Source organism: Pangasianodon hypophthalmus, chromosome 17 (assembly GCF_027358585.1).
Source record: "Pangasianodon hypophthalmus isolate fPanHyp1 chromosome 17, fPanHyp1.pri, whole genome shotgun sequence".
NCBI lineage: Eukaryota > Metazoa > Chordata > Actinopteri > Siluriformes > Pangasiidae > Pangasianodon > Pangasianodon hypophthalmus.
In genome coordinates, this window is record NC_069726.1 from 16,307,209 (window position 1) to 16,332,965 (window position 25,757).

Below are 25,757 nucleotides of genomic sequence, written 5' to 3' on the forward strand. Positions count from 1 at the left end.
AGACTAAGAGGGAAGATAAATGTGTTTTCACTATGAACCCAAGCATGAAATTAGATTTTGGTTCCAGGGGAGGTCTCTGTTCTCCCCCCTGTCTTCAGTGTGGTCCTGTGAGTGATGGCATTTCTGTCTTCGATAAACTGTGCAGTCAGTGTGTTTCCTGGACAGTCAGCTACTCTTACTGGGCTTGGAAGAGGAAGACTCTCCAGTCGGCTGTCTTCAGTTTCAGCACGTTGGGCTTCTTCTCGTAGTCTACAGCCTTTATGGCCAGGGCATGATGCACACTGATGGCGTTCTTCAGGTCCTCCTCAGACAGGGCCTTCTCAGGTTTGTACTCATCCTGCAGGACAATAGAACAGCATTTAATATAGCAAAGAAATATATTACATTTATGGCCATTTTCATTTCCATGAATATTTATGATTTGTCTAAATGGCACAACCCAAGTTGAGGGCTATTTTTCTTCCAGATAATAATTCTGCCTGGACATGCTACAGCACGTTCTTAATAAATGTAATAGATACACATTTTCTACAATAAACAGAATTTATTACTGCCTCAAACATCGAACATACACCTAAAAATGAATGTCTGCGGTCAAAGTCAGCAAGATTCAGGTGTCTTTGTATTAATCATGATTAGGCTTGAGTGATATACTGGAAATATGGGTCAGATGTATGTAGAGGTATTGTGAGAAACCTTTCTTGTGTTTAAAACCAGAAAAATGTTGATTTTTTTTTTTATTAGCAAAGGATATTCAGAGTGACTGTTAAATTGACCTCACTTATTTTAGTCCTTATTTAACTTTATAGCCTGTGCTTCGTACTTAACACAAGTGTTTTATTCCTCTTATCCCACAGTAATTTGCCAACAATAACCATTTTTATTTCATTAATGACATTATACTTTTTAACTTAAACTTCTCCTTATAGAAAGTTTCAACATATAAACACATACATTTATTCTTTGTTAAATAACAGCCCATTTTAAATCCGTTAGTATTAGACTCTGATTATGGAACCGCCATATAAGTCCCTGTGAATCCCTGTGAAACGTTAACATATTAGAATGAGTCACTACTGTCAGAACTGTGCTGCTATAGAAAATTAATCAACCTTCTGATTAGACTGAACTCATATGCACTCTGGTATAATGATACACAATGCATGTGTTTTTGCATAATTTGTCCATTTTTGTATTAAACGATCAGAATACTATATATACCAATAAAGTTTTCATGGAATGTATGATGGTGTGGAAATTTTTATACAATCCAATCATATTCATGACAGTTCAAGACTCCTCCCCACCCAGTCCTCTGCATTATGCCTTTAAAAGAAACAATATATCCAGCATCCACTATTTGTGGCTATAAATGCAGTTCTTGGAAAGGTCAGACAACAAGAATTTATAGAATCCTTCCAAAATTCACACACACACAAACACACACACACACACACAATGTATAACATAATAATAAACAGCCATGGTAAACATAAGTAATAATTTTGTTACTGCTCAACAACCTATTTAGACTCTAAAAATACAGTCAACATGAAAAAACTTCACTGCGTGTATGATAGAACTTTCCAGACTAGACTGAGGTAAATAACCAAGTGGGAGGTGTTGTCAGAGCTTGTGGCTATACTGAGAAGTGTAAACTAGGTCATCAAGGTGCAGGAGAAGCTGGGTTATAAATTCTGGCCACGCTGACACGTGTGGCAAATGGTAAACGGTATCGACTCGCCGTCAGACCGTCAGATGTGATGTCAAGGTTATCACTTTTCATATTCCAGGGCTGCTGCTCTTCACATGAAAAGTTCAGCTGTTCTCAGATGCTTTCAGCTTTGATGGGATTAACGGGCTACATTTTTACTGCAGATTTATGGCTCCAGTGTCTCAGAGAAGGCTCCAAGCAACATTTAGGGAATATATATATATATATATATATAGGTATACAAATAGACCTGTTCATCTTTAGATTTCAGGTCATCTATATGCTGATATAAGATGCTATAAGAATTTGTCAAGTCAACTAGCTGATAAGTAATATTTTAGATAGTAGTATTCATCAGATGGTGTAGCTTTGTTTTGAGACATTTGAGAGATAAGAAGGATGACAAAAATAACCCCCATTAGTCATCCATACCAAGCAAGTCTCACTGCAAATATACACTTTTATTTTAACCAGTGTTTAAATCCACACCAGCTTTTTCCAACACTTTCAGCAATCACAGAATGATGGAACCTATCTTTAAAATATAGTTGCTATGGTTTACCTCACCTATATGTGAGCCCGTTAAAAGGGGGAAAATAGTAAAACAAGCAGTGCATTAAATGCCCATCATAATCACAGCTATAAAGACATTCACATATTCCACAGCATCATGATTGTAATTTAACATAAATAAAATCAGAATAAAATAATGTGATCATAGCAAGGACATCTGGGTTTGCAGATGAAGAAACAATACATGCTGCGTTCATTTACAACTACAGGAACAATAAGCCTGTATTAGTGCAACTGAATAACTAAGATCCCTGAATAATTACAAGAGACAAGACTAAGTGACTACCATCCTGGCAATACAGCTAAGCACATATTAGATGCTGCCATGATGCCAATGCTTGCCATCTTCTCATTCATATAGTATTTTTATTTCTCATTTTTAATCGTCACATAATAATTCATTTGACAGAAGAGAAAAAAAGCAGCTTCCTTATTCAGTCCACATTTTCTATCCCAGATTTTTGGGGGCTTAAAGGCAAGTGCTTGTGTTTATAGTTGTCAATATAGTCGCTACTGAAAAACCTCGTCTACTCAAGAAAAATCGAGCGACCTCGCAGGTGATTTGTGTAATCTGAATCAACTTACATAAGTGCTTCAGCCATTTCTGAATACGTTTAATTTTCCCCCAAGTAATACTGACGCAAGTTGCCGACTCTAAATACAGCCCACATTGGCTGAGAGAGTAAGCGAATCTGTCATGTTCTGATAAGTGCAAGTCAAGATTGTTGAGACCCCTCATCTCCACACGAAGTCAAAGAAAAATTTCAAATTCAAAACTACACTTCACTGTGTACTGCTGATGAGCCACAAAGATTAATTCAACATGATTGCCACTCATCAGTTAATGTATCAGGCACACTACTCGATGACTGGTGATACCATTAAAAGCTCTGGCTCGAGCTGAAATCAATCAGGAAATGCAGACAAACATCCTTCTTGTTTCCTAGCAATGTGCTCATGCCTGTGCCTCACATAAAACACCACAAGTTCTGTTGTAAAGGTTTTGTGCTAATGTCTAGAAGGTTGCGAGTTTAAATCCCAGGACTGTCACAGAGCCACTGTTGAGCTTTTATTCAGCGCATAAAAATCATTTTGGATATGAATAAATGTGTTTTGTTTGTAGTACTTTTACACAGTTTATTCTGAGCTTTGTATTAATAAACTATTATATCTGCAGGCAAGATAATAACTAGTCTTATCACTTTTTTCATACAACTGTCCATCAGCAGCTTCCATCAGAAAAGTGACAACATAGATTGCTAGGAAACAGGCAGCATTTTTCTGTGCTATTCTGGCTGGCTAAAAGCTGTCAGTACTCTCCGCTAATCTCTCCCTAAAGGAGAGAGAGAAAAAAAACCCACAACTTTGTACATTTAATGTATGTAATTTTCTTTGCAAGTCATAATTATCTAATTGACAAATTGTTACCTAAAACTTACTTCCCATACTGCGCCCCACTCCCCCAAGCACGATAAATGTAAAGGAGCATACACTAATCTGGCTTTGCAAAGCCTACACACACCTCCAGTAATGTATATAGAGCCTGCGACTGACACATCCTTGCAAAGGACATACTGTTCTCCACATATAGCTGAGTGTAAAAATATGCATCCCCCATGGATTCTAGATGGAAGAAAAGGAGAAATTTTGCCAAGACCCTCTTGGTCTCCAGAGCAAGAAGAAGTGTTTTTTGTTTGTTTGTTTCGTTTTTTTTAAATTGTGATAGAACTCAGCTCAGTCTATAAATGAACTATACATCAAGAGCTGTAACCTGTACCATCCAAATCGTATCCAAAGTGAAATAAACCTAATAAATTAAAGAATTGCAATCGTTGGCAAACTGCTGAAGTATAAGAGGAATAAGTCACTTCGGAACTGATAAATAATCAACTTCATGGTAGTAACAGTTCTCTACTTCAGGTTGGGTTGCACTATACCACTCTGTTGTTAATTATTTTCCTATAACGGCACAACCCGATTGCCATATTGTTTGGAATTATTTCTCAAGCTGGTTCACCTGACAAGTTGTTGAGTCTATATAGATGTTTTAGTTGACTGTTTGTAGAGTGGCTACAATAGAGCATCCAAATAATGCTGGGTAAATATTAAAACCAAGAGGATCGAAAAGCTGCATAAATGTTAAAGGCTAAAGTTATAAAGGCAAACGGTGCACACGCAAGTCAACAGAGAATATTCCACTCCTTACGTTGCCGTAGAAACTGTTTCCGATGTTCAAAACATACAAAAACACCTTCACTCTTTCCTCCTATCAACAGAGTTCAATTTACGGCTAATAGTTTAGTATTTTCATTGTTTTTCTTGTTTTTGTTTTTTTTTTTTTTTAAACAGGAACATGCAAATGACTGTGGAAAACCATTTACAATAAATAGGAAGTGCCTTGTTGTTTGCTGTTAATAGGTAAATTATCTTTAATGGAAAGCAAACACGAATGTAAATCATTCTGAAAGCACCTGTAATTCGAAATAAAACGTGATAAATGTAACGCATGTTGCTCTGCATGCAAATTAATGAAGTACAAAGTGTTGCAGGGGCACATATTTAACTGCGGTGATATAGCTGAAAACAGACAGCTGAGAAACGTGACTGATGATCGCCACAACGTATCACAACCACAGTCAAGAATTTTAATGTTGGCTGCTTTGATCACTTACAGAGGTTAATGGAATATAAATAAAACTTTACAATAACTTACAACAATCGCATCATTTAAATATCATGTTTACCCACAGTAGGAACAGGAAAGTGAGTGGGGAAAGGTACCTTCTGTAAATACAGGATCATGCCTTTGAGAACAGCATAAAATGTCTTCCAGCCTCTCTTTCCTCTAGGAGCTAGAAAAGATGAACAAGAGGCATGTATAAACCTTGTGAACATTAAAAGGAAACAATTCAGCTTGTATACGCTCAATAAATTAGCCAAACTCTGCAATACATAAATAACTGTACGTAGTAATGTATTCGTACATTTCATGTTTTTTGCTTAAACATATCCTCATAGTATTTGCTTCACCACCACAAGTTTATTTATAAGTAAGAAATTTAGGAGGTTTTCTTTTCGATTAGTTGTGCCGTCTGACCGGATGATCCGAGTGCAGGAACAGCACACATAAGCCCTGCTGTTTTTATCCTGGCTATAACAGAGCTCCACCGGTCCCATGGGTGGACTTGACCTTGCTGGCACACAGTATTCCGGAGATGGTGTGAAACTGCTGTATTCAGGCTGGCACCACAAACTAATCTTACTTCCATCAAATTGGAAAATTTATTAGCTGCTGATCAGAGATCGGTTTCTAACCTCGTCTTTATAAATCTTTTACGACTGCATCACTCTAGAGACCTGCAACAGGAGAAGAGACGCCTATTTTTATGCAACGCCGCCATTACGTTCTGGCAAGTTAAAGCAAATGGGCCACCTGTTAGCATATTGTCAAAATGATATTATGATATTCTATTTAATTTTAGACCGTATCAAAATCAAGCCATGCTATCAGCTATCAGCTTGCAGGCTTACTTTCTTTGTGTACCCAAATGCCACAGTGACATTCTGCAGAGGTGGGCTTTAATCCTCCGCTATTTCAGCAGACATAAGCACAACACTAACAAGTCCGAATTCTTTTCTTTCCTTTGGTGTCTGCTGAAACTCATTATACAGGTGACAGACGTGGTCATGAAATACAAAGCACTAATGGCAAATGCTGTGCATTCTTGCTTGGTCATTAGTATTGCTGCATTCAACGTGCTCTTCCTCCTGCCAGCTTGTACTAGGCAGCAATTATTTTAATAACCTTTTCCACCTTGCATTAGCTCCTTTATCTAGGGGATTACATCACACATCGCCTCAATTTTTAGGGAAAAAAAATATTTAATAAATTTAACTTGAGAAAGGAACCTATAATTCTTATAAACAAAAAAACATTCATAACAAATAGTGGCAATTTTAAGGAATCTTTTTAAACCAATGTGAAATTTAAAATTACTTTTACATTACATTTGTTAAGGAATCCAAATGAGAAAAAGGAAGCAAATGTCAAACGCGTGGCTCACACAGTTCATTCATTAACATTACACCACAGCACTACTGAAGTCACGAATCTGACTGGTCCGAAGGTGTTGATTCATTTTCTATAATGGCAGTTTACAATAGTTCTGGCTGTAAGGCAAATCACAGGTTTATATTAATGCGCTCGTTCTAATAGGCTATCGTTTCTATAGTAACAGCTAACTCATAGGAACTCGCATGGTGACTAATAACCAAATTTTTAAAACGCATTGTTATTAACACAGAAAAATGCAGAATCTTTGTCAGGACTTAGTGCTTTCAGAGATCTTAGTGACATAATTGTGTATTATTTTTGTCTTGTTAGAGAAAATCAAGTCTTGCGAGAAAGAAAAAGTCAGGGGATGTTAGTCAGGGGATGTTTTCATAGCTTCTATTATGTAAATGACTTGTTTTGGGGATGTTCCACAATTCTAAACATAACTACAAAGAGATAAATTGTAAGATGTGTTATTCTTTAATTAATACAAAATGTAATTGCTGTGGTGTAAGTGGAATAAAACACTTCATTACATGTTGTTATAGGAAAATAATTAATGTCAGGTTGCATCATGTCATCCAGTCAATGATGATTTTCCTATAACTGCACTCCTCCCGTTAAGTTTTACTCCTCAATTATTAGTCTTACTTTTCTTGCCATCCATGTCAGCGTGGATTTTACGGGCCAGAAAGCCGGCTTTGTAAACAGCAGCGTTGGGGTCATGGGCGATATCCAGGAAAGGGTTGCTGCCGCTGCTGATCCTGCTGATGCTCTTCATGTGGGCATTGTCGTTCTTGGTGTCTGCAAGCTCAGATAGCGATTTCTTCAACTCATCCCCGTCACTGAGGGCAAAACAAGAAACACTACAGTTACTTTTCTACTTTTTTGATTTGCACCAAATTTACTTGATTCTACTGTGCTTATGATATTTCTGAAGCAAAGGTACAGTGCATTTGGTTTTGCTAATTTGGTAACCCACTGTGTGGCCCAAAAATGATTTTTAAACCATATATTTGAGTCTTTTTTTTTTAGATCCATACAAAATTGATATTCTGCACTGCAGCAGTGAAGTAGAGGTTACTTCACACATGACTGAGCAACAAGCTTTAGTATCTCTTTTAATTATAGATCACAGGGGGTCAGATAGTGTATGCTTAATATAACTACGTATAAATGGATTTTATTATTTTCCTAAACAACTGTGCTGCGATATGATGATCCTTTCTGCATAGGGAACTTAAATACTCAGCTTACTATGCTACCCTATAAAAAAAAAACAAAAAAAAAACACTGCTTATGCAATACACTATTTTTGTAATCATCATATTGTAGCACTGTAAGAGAAGAGGATGGAGAAGACTATCTGCTCTCCATTACAGTATACTGAAGTATCATGACAATGTGTAAGTTTTGATATCAAAATTAAGGAAATTAATATGGCGGACTGCAATAAGCTGCTACATGCACATCAAGGACAGAAGTATAAAAAAAATTGACAAATAAATGAAAATTTATTTAAAAAAAAAAAAAAAAAAAGTTCCACACAAAGTAAAGAATCTAGTGGAATCCCATTAATACGTATCTAAAAGCTGGTGAAAGACAACGTGGGCTGATGTGTAGGAGGGAATCTACATTGTTTTTAAAAAAGAATACGTAACAGTGCAACCATTTAGCTCTCACCTCCTCTACAGCATCACCACAATCAATGCAGGCATCTCCACACATACATTCTTGTTGTTGTTTTTTTTTTTTTTACTCTGCTTGCCTCTTCCCATGTGCAATAAGCTACTACTTCAACAGCAAATGCTCTCTGAGAGAGGACAAAGTTCTCGTCACTGCTGCTCTCACACCCACTTTGCGAGTGTGTTATTATAGATACAGGTACGAGCCGATGCACCAGCATGTTTAGGAGCTCTGTGCGTGCATTATGTTTTTCCTGCACAAGTAAAACTTTAGTCATTTTGCTGCCTGTAACCAAACACACAATTATCTCTGATGATGATGATCCACCCTGCTATGCGTTTTGAAACCCGGCTGCTGTTCCTTGCAGGGGATAAACCCAAACATTCTATTTAGGAGAAAAGGATGACATTAGAGCATGAGAGCTGTATTACAAGTATCTATACTAAACATCTCGTCATTTACACTCCTCTGTTCCATTGTCTGCACTCGCACCTTGTCCAAAATGTCCTGTATGGAATTCAGACCATGTGGATTAACCCTGTATGAATTCATAAATATATATGAATTATTTCTCCAACCTTGGGTTTTATGAACAAAAAGGAGTCAAAAATTCAAGTCTGGTAATACATCAACTCCAAACAGCATTTCCTCAGATATTAAGTCTGCATCCTGAACCAAAAAATACTAAACTAAATAGAGCGCCACTGCAGGCACTGATACTGGTACACCATTTGACATGTCGAAATGTGTCTTCAGCTAAAGCGAGGACTGAAACAAGCAAATAAATATGATTATATAGAATTTGGGATTGAATGTGGGGTATGAATTTTTTATCGAAATAAATCCAGTACAAGAGAGAATTTTTAAATGTATGCGAGTTGGAGTTTAATATGCTGAAATTAATATTTTTACTGCTTTAAATTTTTTAATAGTGTTATTAAATGTGCTTCATTAAGTGTATGTACATTTGTAGAGGTTTTGACTCCAATCTTTCACCCTTTTTAATTTTTGCACTAAAAGTGAATGTGTGGCCAAAAAAAAAAAAAAACCCACACAAAACGTACTTTTAGATATAAAGACAATAACATAGCTGTGAAACATGCTGACATAAGATCTCAAAATAGTTACATAAGCAGTGACTGCAGTCAGTCTGTAAAGACGTGCTGTGACTGAGAGTTCTGCCAATGCGATGTGACCATGCGGGACGATTCAGCCATAACTCATCGTGTCAAGCAGCCGTGTGCATTTCTACTGCAGCAAAAATTGAGCAACTTTTATGGAGACGAGTTCTGTGATCAAACTGCATCAGGAATCGGGTGATAAACTGCTGTATCTGGGCTGGAGTAGCACATGGGCTGTGCGCTCATGCAATGCGGCAGCCGTTACTACAGCAGAGAAAGCACACGGAGAGTAAGAAAATCATCATGACTTCTTTTACTCATGTACTCATGAAGGCTGCAGGGGAATTAGCAAGCTGTTTTATTTGCCGGAATTATGTTAACAACTGTGTAGGGGAAAAAAAAAAAAAGCTAAATCACAGTTTAAAGAAAAAAAAGACATACAATTAAGGTATATAATTGTATATTTTAGGAAGTATGGAAAGATGAAAAAGATTGTATAGGTAAATCTATGGGAGAAAAATTCCGTGCCTTAATGTTCACCATCTCAGCAGGTGCAGCAGGTAGAAACCTCCTCAGTCACTCTGCAGCAGGCCAACAGACAGCACGTACACACACGCTTATTAAAGCGAAGCAGCTGTCTGTGAGAACAGTGGCAGCAGATGCTACAGTCCGAACTAAAGTCAGCTGAAGGTCAGAGTGAACCACTGACACAAAGTCAAAATCCCTTTGATTAGAACAAAAAAGCACATCTGTTCATATCCACTGTGTGTAAAATACAAGCCCATTTTCCACCTGAATAGTGCTGGGAACCGAAAAAAAAAAAAAAGCTTTAATCTTCTTTTAATCAAAAGAGCCCACTTTAATTCGGAACATGATCACCTTTGCACACAGGATTTCTAATTTACATAGAAGAATATAGTTTATGCAACTTCCTCAGACCTTAAGCATCACCTTCAACTGGACAGTTAATACTGACCTTGAAAGAATTCTGCTCGCTCACATTTTCCTTTGGCTAGTGTTCAAAGATCAAAAATGGCCGGGGGTTGAGATAAATGATGTGCTGCTTGCCAGTTTCCCGACCAAATTACACGTAAGCTAGCATCCCGTAGTCAAGGCTGTTGAAAGCTTTTCACAAAAACTAGGATGTGCATACAGCTATTACGTGAGATCTGCTGAAATCTTCACTGATGCAGTATAATTAATAGTAACGTTTTTGAGTTTGACTCTCTGGAAAGCAAACTGATACAAATTAATATATAATGTTATAATAAATAATATTAATAACTAATCACTAAGGGGTACCCGGTGCTGTCTGAGCACTGCATCACTCCGCAACTACATAATACAGTCATATGGAGAGAAATGAGAGTGAGATGTATAAATGAATCATGTTGTAGATGGCCCACAGGCAGAGAGGCTCTTTAAATCACGATGTGCTTGCCGCGCATGGCGTCTGCAGGCTGTAATTTGGTAGATTACCTATGCTACAATGGAGCGGCCTCACACTATCATTGTTATCAGGAAGACAGCTTCATTCTAATGTGATGTTTTTTGCTGATGTTAATTATGGCTCTTGTCTCAACTGTCACCAATCCAATCATTTGCCTCGGAACATACATGCGTGTGAAATTGCACACACGTTGGTCCCTGTATGCTGAAGTGCACAGTGGCTATTACACTAAATCAAATAAACATTAAGAGTTTAAATTAAAGTTAATGAATATTTGTTTTGATTAAACCATTATGCACCAGGATTCATTGAGCATTCCTTTAAAAAAAAGTCAGACATAAAAATTAGAATAATTTCGAAAATGAAAAACACATTTTCAGTAATTGTTGTTTATTTAGTGTTTGCACGCAGATGAATTTATTGAATGAGAGCTTTCCAAATCATTACCCACAAAGACGTGATTTAATCAGGAGATAATTGCTCTTGTATTTCTCAACAATTATTAATACACTATCAGTCAAGATATTCACTCGTCCATCTGCCACTAACTAGTGAATGCCTGAAATAACTGGCTGTTTTTATTACTAATTTTGATCTGTAAACAAATCAACTGTAACAGGAAACTGACTGAATGTTACAATATATCGCTTTGGATCCCGACAATACCATAATCATCCATGACTGGGAGTCTGGAGAGCAAAACCGACTGTGTTCTCTGGGTGAGAGGGATGGTATACTCTCTCTGCTGTCAATCACAGCTACAGCTGTGAGGTCATGGATGAGGAAGAGGGCAGATAGCACTTTCCTCTGTGTGTTATGCTGCTCTGTGACGCATGAGCAGCAGTTTGAAAAGATGCAGTTGGCTGGTTTCATGTGTCTTGAAGGAAGCATGTGTTAGCCTTTGCCCTCCCTGGTTGGAGAGCTGGCTGGTGGGTGGGATTTGGAAAATGACCAAATTGGGGAGAAAAAAATTGGGAAAAATAGATTTTTTTCCCATAATTTGTTGTCTTTTTGTGAATAAATCTTCTATTTATCATAATTATGTAAATTTAAGATATTATTTATGGAAGAGGTTTTGAATTTAATGCTCAGGCCCCCACACAAATCCTGCACATTTGTCCTTTGAACCAAATCGGTTATGTTATACCTATTTGTTTTATTTTTAACTATTATTACTACTGTTACATCTCTGTTTTTAGTGATGCTTTTAAATGTACACAACAAACCATTACAATCTATTTTACACACTTATCAATTTAATGCCAACAGTGCTGACTGTCACACGTTTGTGCCACTTTTTTTTTTTTTTTTTAAAACACTTATATTGCTATAAAAATAGCTACAAATTCCTCGTAAAACCAAAATAATGGTCTTTTTTCCCTCTGTGTTGTTTTAATCCTATTTCTTATAACAGTACGACCTATCATGTTTTATTCCTTACATAAAGTCAAGTAATAAATGCAGTGTAAAAAAAAAAAAAAGGTACATACATTGCCCATTCCAGCTTTTCGTTCTTGATTGAGTTGTACAATGCCTGCAGGGGGAAAAAAAAAAGAGACAGAGATGGAAATCAGTATGACAATTAACACAGCTGCTCATATTATTTACTATTCTACTGTTCACAGATTTGCTGTGTTCCCCTTCATAATTTCCTCACACGTATGAGGTGTTTTATGATTCACCCAAGAGAAAACGGCATTTCAATTCCACTGAACAATCGCTCAAGAACACGTGTGCTACGCCGCTGCATACGTTTCTCGGCCCTGCCATTAACAGATTCTGGTGAAGCGCTCCAGCCGTGATGTGTAATGCTCAGGGTGTTCGTCTCACAGTTTCCTCCACCCACTGCCTTTTTGAATCATGAGTCCAGAGTCTCTCCAGCGCACCTCTTCAATTCTTTGTTGTGGGCTCGCAGAATGAAGACGTCCACAGGCTCTAACCTCACGGCACAGTGTTGTGTAACTGCACCAAAATAGTGAGGAAGCTATATTTGAGCTACACAGAATGCTCTAGTGACTTTAAATCTAATTGTGGGATTGCATCCATACTGCCAGTGCACTTGTGATGACCGCAGAAATTGGACTATTACATTGGTGCATGCAGAGGTTGATATAATTCTGATATAATTTTTCCATTTTGAAGGACATGACACGCAAATTTCTACCATCTTTAGGCCATTTGTGAACCAAAAATAGAGATGGCTCCATTCTGACATAGCCGTATTAATGCATTAACCAGCACATGAGCACTGAGGAGAAAAACAACACCTATATCCCAGACTCATGTGTTTGATAGAACAGCTCTTATGATAAAAATCTCAACATATACATTGCCCACCAGCAAGCCTGCTAGTCAACAGGCTATTGCTAGATAACATTTAGCAACAAAGCCCTCAGCAAGGCCTGACTGAGAGCACATGGATAATAAAGAAAAACCCTCTAGCTAAATGTTGCATATAACACAACTACTTGCATGGTTTATTCCACTGCACACTTGAGTGTCACATTTGTAAACTCACCCCCAGCCATTTAAGTGGGTGCTTCATGGGAATACACAGTCCCTCAGCCACCGAGACTGCACCATTCCAACACTTGAAAATAACAACCATGTCCTAAATGGTGCCCTACTCCATATTTCCCTATTAATATAACCTAAAATTGGACCCTCCTTAATTAGTGCACTACATAGTGAATGGGGTGTGATTTCAGACACCCTCTCAGTCTTGTGAGAATGAATCTTATTAGTATATGTTATGGTGTTTCTTAAAATGGCTGACGTCCTAGAGAGAACTAAGTAGATGTGAATTCTAGCGTTTAGGAAGCCTTGGACTGAACCTTCTGAGTATCTAATACATGGTTTCACTTGGTTCTGGATACAGCAAGTCAGGAGAAATCATACAAATCATTAGCAAGTGGAAACTACAGTCCCATGTTTTGGATGAAAACCTACTTAACTTGGTAAAAAGTGGTAGGTAATGTACTTTAACTTCACAGTTGGGGAAGATAGCTAGCTATTACTGGGAAATGTGTAGCCTTAGTGCTCATTATCTCGTGATAATATTTCTGATGCAGAATATTATGTTTGCAATAAAAGACAGTTTTGCACTGTAAAGTATTTTGTTTGATTTTGTCAGTGTTTCACCAGACCTTCTGCTGATCCTGAATAGACGGACACTTATCCAGCCTAATTAATCAAATTAACAAATTCATCTGTAAAATGTGTCCCTGTCGATGGCTAGACTACATCCTAGCTGATGTACGTAGTGCAGCAGGCAGCGGGATTCAGAAGTTTGTTACAGCATGGAGGTACGTCACGACAGCATGAAGCACATGCGTAAACATATTGTAGATTTGTAATAAAGTTTTTGTTTTGAGTGCAAACCAAAAAAAAAAAAAAAAAAAAAGACAACTGACTTCTTAGTGAGGGAATATAAGGAGATTTATGATACTTTTGCCTCTTTAACAGTGACACTTTAACTGTGCCGCCAAAGCTACAGCACCTCATCACCATTAAAACAATCTTTTTTCATCTTTATCACTGATAATAATAAATCTAACAGACAACAAGCTAGCCTATTATACTGTACTATACTAGGCTATACTAGATATGACTGCTAAGAATGCTGTTATGTTTATATTGTGCACATTGAGTAAGATTTGCACAATGTAAACACTGCAAACATTCTTTTTCCATATCAGCACAAAAAGTACTCTAGCCACTGCTTTTTTTATTTGCTGTTTTGTCTCTGTATGGCTGGTGTCAATCCTTCAAAATGGTATTGCTGATGACTATCAAACAAGGCATTGCTAATCCCTAATTTAGATAAAACTTTAATCTTGTGATTTTCTTTACATATCTTGATGACAGGCTTAAAACAGCCAAGATCTGATAGCTAACAGAATAACACTGCATGATGTATTAAAATGAATTAGATGAGCGTAAATCTTTCAACAGCCGCTAAAGACTCAAAAAAACAAGAATCCGCAACATGAACACCTAACCACTCCCATGATTTAACAATTCAGAAAACGTGTATGCTCTAATTAATTTCATTCCCTCACTTAGTGCTCTCAGAAAACTAGCATTTGTTCGTGTTACCTTTAAAAGCATCAAAACACGATTTATCACACAGGCAATGTACGAAAGCACCTTCACTGTGGCTGCGTTCAATCATTACTGTATGTTTAACTCCCTCTTCTGGTCACCATTAGCATTGACAAGTGGCAGCAGGAGACCTAGCCTGAGGATGAAAACCCTGTGTGACGCACAAAGAGACCAGGGCGTTCTACTACGAAGAAAAAAATGGACATATTATATGCGCTATTAAAATGAAATTCTATAGAATATTCCTCTGATGTGGTATTTCTATATCTTCTATACAATAACACTAAAAAGACATTAAGAATATAATATGAAATATAAGAATATAAAGAATTTGTACACCAGACATAACTTCTTAAGAACAGCTAAAAACATTACTATTACTGAAATGGTCTTTTTCCCCAGAGGTTCATGTGCAATTTTCTAAACACAATCAGTTCCTTTCACCTTGATATAATTAAACCTATTTAGCAAACTGCACAGGTTAAGTACATTCCACCACACACACACACACACACACACACACACACACACACACACACACACACACACACACACACACTCATGCACAACAGATTTCCACTGTATAAGGTGCATTTTAAACCATCGCACTGGGACACTGGGTGTGAGAAAACACACACTAAGTGCCACTAAGAGCAAGCGGAGGTGTTGCAGGAAGAGTGGGAGGGTGAGTGGGGAACAGGTGAGCATGTTACGTTATCAAAATTACACGTCTGGTATTACCATTAATTAATCGAGACACACAGGTGAAATGGGAAAGAGGGAAGCGGGGGGCATCAGAGTGGGCTTATAAATGCATTAGAAAAGCAAGATGTCAGACTAACATCAACACACTGATCTGTTCCCCTTCAGCCAGATGGGGAAAGAAAAAGAGTCACCGTCAGAGCCATCCATCAACTAAAGACAATCACTGCTTGGAGGTAAAATTCACTTAAAGAGGAAAATGTTTGGTTTGAAGCAAAATTCCAGCAACTAACCATTAGAACTTATGATTTGCCGTGTTAGTGCACGATACAAATCATATTACTGATTAAAGGTAGGTCTTAATAATAAAAAAATAAATAAATAAATAATAATAATAATAAATAGCAACATGTGATCGCCATCAACTGGTGACAAATCTAGGAATCTCATCCATTGTTAATGCATCTTCAAAATCGCAGGCACTTAAGAAACCCAACAAGCTCGGACTCACTGCAAACCTCACTCTTTTTACCTTGTCCTTCTTGGGCTGCACGGTGGTGAATTCAGTGGAGTTGGACATTTTGAGGGATTTAGAGCGGTGCTGGGGCTGCCGCCGGACCGACTCCTCCCTGCTGTACTTGACCGAACCGCTGGCCCGCATGCGCACCTTCCCAGTGCCCTGAACGCTGTTTACCCCGATCATCTCCTCAATACGAGCGCACAGCTAAGACGCACGAGAGACAGACAGAGAACAAGCTACACGTCCCTGCAGAAGTGAGAGCAAGGGGGAGAAAAAGAGCGGAGGAACAGTGAAGAGAACGTGGGAGCGACTGTACTCGGGCACGCACGCACAGATACGTCTCCTCGCTTCAAAACAGCAAAGGCACTGCCCTCTCCAGCATCACGTCCACTAGTGTTTGGATTCAGAGCTGCCGTTCCCGTGGAAGCAATACTACAGTGACTGGGAGTTTGAGAGGGAGAGAGAGGGAGAGAGAGAGGGAGAGAGAGAGAGAGAGAGAGAGAAGGAAAAGAAGGAGGGAGGGAGGAAAAAAGAAAGGAGAGGGGAGGAGCAGCTTCCTCCCCTTTTTGATTAAGCCAATGCTGAAAAGAGATTCGGTTTTAGTCTGAACAGTGACAGCGCAGCACTCGTGAGGCTCAGCGTCAGGCTTATTAATGTGCACACTGTGGGATTTAAGTCAGCAGAATGGACGAGCACACAGCAATGAGCACAGACGAGTGACATGACATGGTGATGCATAGACCCCTTAGGATGCTAACTAAGAGCACTCAACAATGGCATTTTGTAAAGCATCCCAAAAAAAAAAAAACCTCAAAAACAAAAAAAGAGTTTTCTCAGCAATCCTAAAATTGTTTTCTTTCTGTTTTGTGAAACCTGTTTGGAACTGGGTATTAGGGCTGCTCAAGTAATCATATTTTTCTCATTATCGCAATATGAGCTTCCACCATGAACGCCCCATGAAGGCCAGCGATAACAGAACGAATTAAAAGCTGTGAGTAATAACACTGCTGAAACTGCTCAATCTGTAGAAACGATCATCACTATGCCCTACTCCCTCCCAAGGCGCCATCATTTACAGTGAGAACTCTGAAGGGTCTATGTCTATTAAAGTCAAAATTAACAGCCAGATGGAATGCAACTGCACGTCATTTTTCAAAGCTGAAGCTGGCGTGTTATTGTCTCTCACTCGCTCACAACAAGAATCTCCAATGTATTAAAGAACCAAAGGCCAAAGTAACAAAACCTTCCCTAACAATCTAATTTGTTAATCACTTAATCCTGGTCAGGGTCATGACGGAGCTGAGGCACGTCCCGGGAACACTGCATGCCGGGCGCGAGTACATGCTGAATGGCATGACGGTCCGTTACAAGACATCATGCATAGAGTAGCCAATCCACCTACTGGCATGTTTATAGAAGGAAACCGGAGAATCTGGAGGAAATCCATGCAGGGAGTATTTGAGAAAACCACCAGCTCGGATTGAACTGGGAACGCTGGAGCTGTGAGGCAGTGACACAACGGTGTGCTGCACAACAATTTAATGTTTTGTATTTGGATATGACCTCCTTTTCTAACCAAGCCTGCATGTTGCCTGTGCTCTTTTGTTTTCCTTTCAAAACGAAAGATTTTAAATAAATTCTTTTCATTGCTTCAGTCTGGAATGATTGTACAAATGGTGATGTGGGTGTGGCCCTTTTTGAAGTGCCCAGCGTAGGGTTCATCACATCCTAATGGACTTCAGCATCACATTTTAGCACCAAATGAAAAGCAGAGACACGTCCCTATCGGCACGGTTTTAAACAGGATCATCTCAGTCCTGTTTGGATGGAAATTGGTTTTGAAGTCTTACGTGAGTAAATATGTAAAGACAGAGATGTATTTTTACTACGTAGGGTGTACAAGGGAATTAAACTCTACATAGAAGACACAGGCAGTGAACAGGAAGTCATTTCAGAGTTAACCTCACTTTGCTGGTGGACCATGATTAAAAAAATATTACTGTGAAAATACTGATTATGGTGCATGCTAGCCATAATATTAGCAAAAAAATATCAGTTATATTATGCTAGAAAAACATTTATATGTTTACACACATCTCACATCACCACTTTATTACTTGTTTGTCCACATCACACAGCCCTAGTGTGTATCATAATGGTTACAGGCTCTTTATACCATTGGTAATATAATCAAACAATATAAAAGCCTACACACAAATGGTATAAGGCACCATAATACATAATACAGTGTAATTCAACACCACTTTCAATTCAGCTTTCAATTCAAAATCAATAATTCAAGAACCTAATCCTGCTAATTCTGTTTATGTATGCAATACAAAGGAGGCTATCCTAGTACAAATTACACTGACATGGTCAAAACAGCATGCTCTAATTATACTCATACTGCTAGTGCAGAAAATCCCATATAAATCCCATATAAAGGTGTTGATACTGTTCGACTTTTGCCTTCTCTTATAATGGCAGCCACTTTCCTGACAAATTTAGTCAGCTACTTCCTAACACAGCAGACAGTCTGACATTCAGGTTAATATACAGCTGGGTTCAAGTATACTACGTCTTCAAGAAAAATGACAAGTCTCGGCAAAAGAGAGTCAAATCTGTAAAATCTGCAATAAAGCACCGGTTTTATTGCTAAATAGAAATTCCTGCCATCACACGGAATGATTTGGAGTGATGCTCTTAAGCATTATGGGACAGCCTCGTTGTTCTACCAGATAGACAGTGCTAACGTTTGGGGTGAGAATGTTGCAAGGGAATGGTTACAGAGAGGGAGAGGGAGAAAAATCCAATTTGGCTCATAAGGGGATCATTCAATGCCCATTTGGGGGGTGGAATTAAGGGCAGAAATTTGCCTTGATCTGTGAAAATGTACAGCTGGGAGAGACAGCGCCTCACAATTTCCCATGAATAATCAAGACTAATTTCATTGAAACAGCATGCAAATCACAGACTGGAGGTTAAAGACAAAAAGACCGTAACGTTTTTATGGTACCGTTTTAATTTTGCTATCTGTATGACCTTTGTGAACATCGTACAACCGAGAGAATTTTTACCCCAGAGCAGACAATTATGAATTAGGTAGCAGATAATTATGTGAGGTATTTCAATAGGACACAATCCTAGCTGTGTAATGTCCAGACTTTTCATGTGAGCTAATTAATATTGTTTGGACAGGAAGAGAGTTTTGGTATCACTAGGAATAAAGCTGAATATAAAAATGTACCACAGCCACATCTCTGAAGCCATGTGACAGTCAGGATATGAGTGTCAGTGTGAGCAGAGCTGTCATTTTTTTTAGCTGCAGGTTGGTTAAAGCAGCATGGTCACTTGCCAGACAATATGCCTTAATATGAAGAGTGAGCTACTGGCTCAATGCATCATCTTGTCCATCTGTTCCCCTACTGCAGACACAGAGGGACAAAAGCGTCTCCTCAGGCAACAAGCATGAACTACTTTACAGCAAGAGCACGAGTCTGTATCATCAGCACTATAACAGCAGACAGGAAACTGGTGACTATTTAGTTTAAATGTCTTAACCATATTAACATAAAATGAATATTATCTTGCTATACATTAAACAACAATACAATAATAATAGTGATGACCACTATGCAGGCAGGACCATCAAAGTTTAGTTTTACTACAAGCGTTCTCCGTCATTTATAATAATCCATTATAACTCCTATTACACCTGCATATAATTGTTTGTGTGAACTCCCTGTGTTGAGTTTTATATTTAAGATGTTGCAGTGTTTAAACAGTATCTTTATTACAGAGTGTGAGGGCGGCTGACCTGAGTGTGCAGAGCTGTATCAGCGAGCATGGACATTTGCGCGAGGTGCCGTGAATTTCACCTTCAGTCATGAGCAAAGTGTAGACCCTGGCGAGTGAGGAAGAAAGTAAGCACTTAGTCTCAGTGCTCCCTGAACTGAAGCGCTCTCACATGTGACGGTTTCTCTGCACCACCATCACCATCACGTTTGCGTGCACACAATCCACAGCACCTCGTGCTCTTTTTTTAAATGATACTGATACTGATCTGTGCGTTGAAGTCAGCTGCCCTCACACTCTCTATTAAATATACTGTTTAAGCACAGTAAGATGCTGATTATTAAGGTTACTTGCACTGTAGAAAGATGCTGTAGTTCCTCTTCATGATATTTTCACAGAGCAGTTTGCAGTCTGCTTTGCTATCATTTCCATTATGTACCATGAAATACACCCAGATAGCATTTTGTCTAGTTTGCTCATTAGTCAGGCATCTAGTGTTTACTTCAAACAATATCATGTCGTATTGGATGCTAAATATGAATAAATGAGTATTTGTATCAATGCATCCTTACCACTACTACTTCTACTAATACTACTACTTATTCTCATACTTCTACTGCTACTATATCTACTATTTATTCTTCTTCTACTACTACTTCTTCTATTATTACTAGTTCTACTACTGTTCTATTACTACTACTTCTACAACTACTATTACTACCACTACCACCACCACTACCACTACTACTACTATTAATAACAATAACAACAACAACAATAATAATAATAATAATAATAATAATAATCTGTGTTCATCCAGAAGAGCATGATTTTCCTTATGATTCTGGTTCCTCTCAAGATTTCGCATGTCTCTCAGGATTTTATTTCATTTATTTCAATGCGGGCCATTTCTGTAAAGCTGCTTTGTGACAATGTCTATTGTTAAAAGTGCTATACAAATAAAACTGAATTAAATTGTTCCGCTTATTGATGTGTATTCAAATCATACCTTTGCATTACTGCTGGGACTCAACAGGCATGACAGGAACATAATCAGGAATCACAGTGACTATAAAAGCTGCATCGGCTGCCTCTGTATCTCTACCGGTACAGAATGTTTAATATGGACTACACTAAATAGTGCCATGAAATGATGGATTGCTCATTCAGTTTTTTTTTTTTTTTTGATTGCCTTGGACACTTCGGAAAAAAAGCCCAGAATACATTAGGTGTACTGTAACAGAACACTTTCTGGCTGTGAGCCAGTGCTTGGGCAGAGGCATCGCCTGTGTCAGTGCTACGTTGATGCATAGCGCAGAACATGTGGGAGGACTGTTTGCTGCTGCTGAGGTGCTATTGTTGTGTTGAACAGATCGAGCTGCTTGTGTTCTCAAGTGAAGAGGGCAATTAGCTGCCGAGGGAAAACACGAGACTGCTTTAGAGCCTTATACGGTTATTATTGCAGCTAGACTGCAAATCAGGTCCAAAACCTTCTCAAATAAAAGCCAAAACACCAATAAAACGGATTCAAAGAATGGATAGTTATGCTATTACAAATAGATAAATCAATTGAAAGGCTCAGTGATGCTGCAGGCACACACATTATAGTGACGTATTACTGTTAGCGAAGTGGGCGTATGTGTAAACTCCAAGAGTGCACTGCTCTCCAGGGCTTCAAGTGTTGTTCAACATGCAGCTGATTGTAGCACACAGCAAAGTACTTGTATCTTCTGCATTCACTGTAATTGATAATTGAAAGGAATTAACATTGATGACAGAAAGCAGAAATAATTCAGTGAACTTGTTTTCTCAATAATGGGAATGGAACCAATCAAAGAAGCTGGCTATAAATCATTGTATCCTAGGGTTCAATCTCAGTAGATAATATCTTCCTACTGGATCTTAAAGAATACACTTGAATTTAAAGCCAGCTGCTTTGAGCAAAGGACAATGCCAAATGACAAAAATGCTAATAATAATAATAATAATAATAACAACAAACACTGCAGTTCAAATGCATTCTCTGACGCTGGCAGGTTCTCAGACAGTAGCGGAAGAGGTTTCATTCAAAACATTTCAGCAGTGAGGGCATTTCATGTTTGAAAAAAACTGAAGGATGATTAGAGAGAAGTCTGAGTAATGCACTTCACTGTTTTTTTTTTACTTCCATAAAAATGGAAATGCATCACTATCCTCCAGACAGCAGAATTAGTTCGAAACCTGTCAGCCTTTTTTTTTTTTTTTTAAAGCTTGTCGAATGAACAATGTTATTTTAAGATGTAAGTCAAGATATAAGGAAAAGACGACACAGAATTACACCGATCTAGACATATTTCATTGTTCAAAGCAAAGACTGCAAACTGTGCTCTGTGAAAATATCACAAGGAGCAACTACAACATCTTCCTCCAATACAAGTAATCTGATAAAACATCTTATGGCGTTTAAATAGTATCTTTAATATATAGTGTGAAGGCCAAGCGAAGAGTGCAGAGCAGTATCTGAGAACGTGGTCATCAAAAACGAGTGCAAAGTGGAGTGAACTGCGTGACACAAAAGTGTTTGCGAGCATGGAGAAATGAAGTGAGCGTGCAGAGAAACTGCTGTGTGTGTGTGTGTGTGTGTGTGTGCGAGCACTTCAGTTCTGTGAGCACTGAGACAAACACAACTCATCAGGGTTTATACTTTGCTCATGAGTTAAGGAGAAATTCACGGCACCTTGCGGCATTTTTAATGACCACGCTGACTGATACTGCTCTCACACTTTTTATAGGAAATCACTGTCATAAGATCTTAAACATAAAACTAGCGGCAACCAAAAACGAATGCTTAATACCAAGCAGGTTACGTATTTTAGTGTCAGTGTCAATGAGGACCCAAAATCACTGACGCGCTCAGTTTGGGGGAAGAGGAAAAAAAGAAAAAAAAAGAAAGAAAAAAAAAAAAAAAAAAAAAAAAAAAAAAAAGGCATCAATGTAACCAAGATATGGTTGTTTTAGGCAGACAGTTAGGCTGACACTTCTAAAGCGAATAAGTGATAAATATATCTATAACGTAAGCCGAGTTAAAAATAGGCACTGTTGTCCTAAATGCAGCTTATAAAACAGCTAAACAGAATTCTGTGTGTTAGAAAATCCTGCATTATCTTTACCCAGCACTGCACAAATGCACACGTAGGACAGCAGCCAGTCAATCCTGGTGCATTGTACAACAGGCTGAACAAATAAGCAGGGGTCCACTGTTGATATGGCTGTTGGCTTGCACACACAGCGCTGCCTACTTAAAATACCCCAGCAGAGAATTGCGCCACATCTGTAAGCACAAACGCAATCATCTCCAGCACGACCTCCATTCCCAGCAGGTACCTCTTTATTCTGTATTAAACAGCCAATCTAACAGTACACTCAACCCTACACCCAGGGGAAAGCATTCCTGAAGTGCTCCCACATGGAAAATACTGGAACACAAACACAACTAATGCTAAAAGATAAGGGGCCAAGCAGGTGTGTTGCAAGCATAAGTGGATTTAAAACTGGAATTGCTCGCTGTGTTAAAGTCTATGTGTAAATCAGTTATATCGTGACCACTGCCATTTCTACAAGGCGTAGCACACACAGTACCCCCACATTGGCAGCTCAGACCATCTGGTGTGAGCAGCACGACGTTAAAGCATGGTTAGTCAGCCTTGGGTGGATTTGAGACATCAGAGGATTTTTATTATTTCATGCTCAAAAAATGGCAAGCTTGAAGTAGGTAAGACATTCTGTGGTGGAAGAACAAATGCTGTTTTATATAAGGCTCGAAAATCGCAATGCATAAGTAACTGACAAGGAAAGCTCGATAACTTAAGTTATAATGTGCTTCGAATTAGGAGTAAGTTGGTAATGAGTCCTTGTAAGATTCTTTTGAAACTCCAATAATGCCTCATAAAGCTCTAATGAGCTATAAATAATTCCTTGAAAGCTTATAATCATGGTGCAAACACAAGTGTCAGCATTCATTGTAATACACAACCATTATAACTAATAACGACCTGTGAACAATTACAATGAATAATTATTAACAATGACATGGATACACATAGCTTCCTGTTCCTCTAAGGTTACGTTGGTGCTACATGTGTGTGTCCTACATGTGTGTGTGTCATTCCTGGATGTTTTAGAACAAAACACCCATGATTTTTTGCAATGTGCCTTTTATATATAATCAATAAAGTGTTAAAACATCAATAATGCATCTGTGTGAGTTTTTTGTAATTAATCTGGTGATAAGTGCTTCCATATCACATTATAAAAATAAAATCACAGCTTAACGAGGAGTAATTTAACATTCACTTACATGTTCATAATGCTTTTGTAATTATTAATAACTGTTACCGTTGCTTTATAATTATGCACATCATTATTAGTTTTAATGGTCGTGCAGTACAACACATGGCATTTGTATTACAACACGATTATAAAGTTATCAATCAATTATTTATAGAACATTTTTAGAGTAATAAAAATAATTAACCATGTAATCAGTAGCAGTCAAGAAAGTATTTTGAGATCAGGATCTGTACTCATTAAACCTCTCAGAAAAGGAAATCGACCATGAACGCTTGAAAATGACTACAGTGGTTTAATTTTAGTCCTCCTCTTACACATATGACTACAAGCAATTCTACAAGCCATGCAATGACTACACGCATGCTCAAAAATTTAGCAGAGATCAAGGTTATCAGGTGTAACCCCGCCCCATTTACAGCCTCACTATTATATCTTTAGTGAAAATATCTAGCACTATAATATCTATAATGCTGTATAATCAGCAGAATTACCAACAAGCATGTTAAGGTTACAGTCGTTTAAATGTTGAACAAATAACAGTGAAAAACATTAAATGGACAGTCTGGAGCATGTCTACAAAAGACCGCAGCGTTAACTTTTCTACTCTCCTAGGGATGTAACCAAATACGATTACATTATTATTCTGAATAAAGAGATAATGTGTTCTAAACAGATAGAAATACAGACAAGAAGGCACATTACATGTCTTTTTGTTTTCATGCAAAACAAAATGTGTGCACAGCTGTGCTTAGCTATGGCTAATCCGCGGCCAATCACAGCCGTGCCGATATTCAGAATAACAGCACTACTGTGAGTGCGATATTGCTTTTATACAACAGTTCTACAAACAAGAAATGAATATCAAGTAAGTGACATTTCGGACGCAATATGGCCAAATGTTCTGTTTGTTTTTGCTCCTCTAGCAGAAATAGATCCCGAAGATCCTGGTTAGCTAACACACATTTGATTCGTACATTCCCTTTAAAGGTGCTTCCAATAAAATTGGCATCCTTTCTTCCTTTTCTTCTTCAACTGATGAGCTTTCATATTTTATACCTGAAATCTATCGTTTGCCTTGTCCGCTGATCATGTCGCTAACTGTACTGTTTTAACCATTTCGAACTAGGAACCGGAATTTTACATGGCGTACACAGACGAATGGAGTGATACACACTGTGAAATGGCTCAGTGTGGTTATAGGAAATATAGGCACACTTGGAACACTGCTCGACCAATCAAATTAGTGGACCGGAACTAACTGCTGCATAATCATCAATAAAAGCCTGGTTGTTTTAATTAGGATGCTAGTTTGGTTAGGCCAATATTTTGGGAATTAAAACCAACGAAATTCACAGGTACAAACAAAAAAGTAAGCGGGATTTAAAACAACAACAAAAAAAAACAAACAGCTCCACAGACATCTCTATTTTACAAAAAAAAAAAAAAACTCCTTCTGGTTTAGGTCACACCCCCTTTTGGGTTTAAATCCGAATAGAGATACGAATATTTGAAGACACAGACTTCAGACATAGATACTGACAGTCACCGCCTTCCTCCCCTATGCACTAAATTTAAACTGCTGCAGCTGAAGGTGAAATGGTTACCGACACACTCAATGTCCTTCCCCTACTCATCTACACACTAATATTACCATAATCTACATTATTCTGAAGTCAATGAAACGGAAACTAGCCTTCAGAGCAAGTTTT

At 38.1% G+C, this 25,757-nt stretch overlaps 1 protein-coding gene and 1 long non-coding RNA gene across 15 annotated transcripts in view; one reads left to right on the top strand and one right to left on the bottom strand.

The window, feature by feature from the left end:
- psd3l (pleckstrin and Sec7 domain containing 3, like) overlaps positions 1-25,757 on the bottom strand; it is a 127,865-nt gene that overhangs the window by 14,497 nt on the left and 87,611 nt on the right. For 12 of the 13 annotated variants that reach the window (XM_034312732.2, XM_034312731.2, XM_034312733.2 and 9 more), the window contains 4 exons: positions 12,089-12,132; positions 6,993-7,186; positions 5,069-5,139; positions 180-337 (listed from right to left, as the gene is read on the bottom strand). In XM_034312732.2, the coding sequence (XP_034168623.2) occupies positions 180-337; positions 5,069-5,139; positions 6,993-7,186; positions 12,089-12,132 (467 nt within the window). Of the gene's footprint in view, positions 1-179; positions 338-5,068; positions 5,140-6,992; positions 7,187-12,088; positions 12,133-15,936; positions 16,389-25,757 lie in introns of those variants that run through there. The other variant, XM_053241460.1, reaches the window with a different exon arrangement.
- LOC117599367 (uncharacterized) lies at positions 185-16,200 on the top strand. Of its 2 annotated transcripts, XR_008304563.1 has the most exons (4): positions 185-324; positions 13,732-13,903; positions 14,810-15,640; positions 15,884-16,200. It is a non-coding gene; the product is annotated as an uncharacterized LOC117599367 (long non-coding RNA). The 2 variants fall into 2 exon arrangements; XR_004579834.2 differs by lacking the exon at positions 185-324 and adding an exon at positions 12,689-13,565 and having other exon boundaries at positions 14,810-15,930.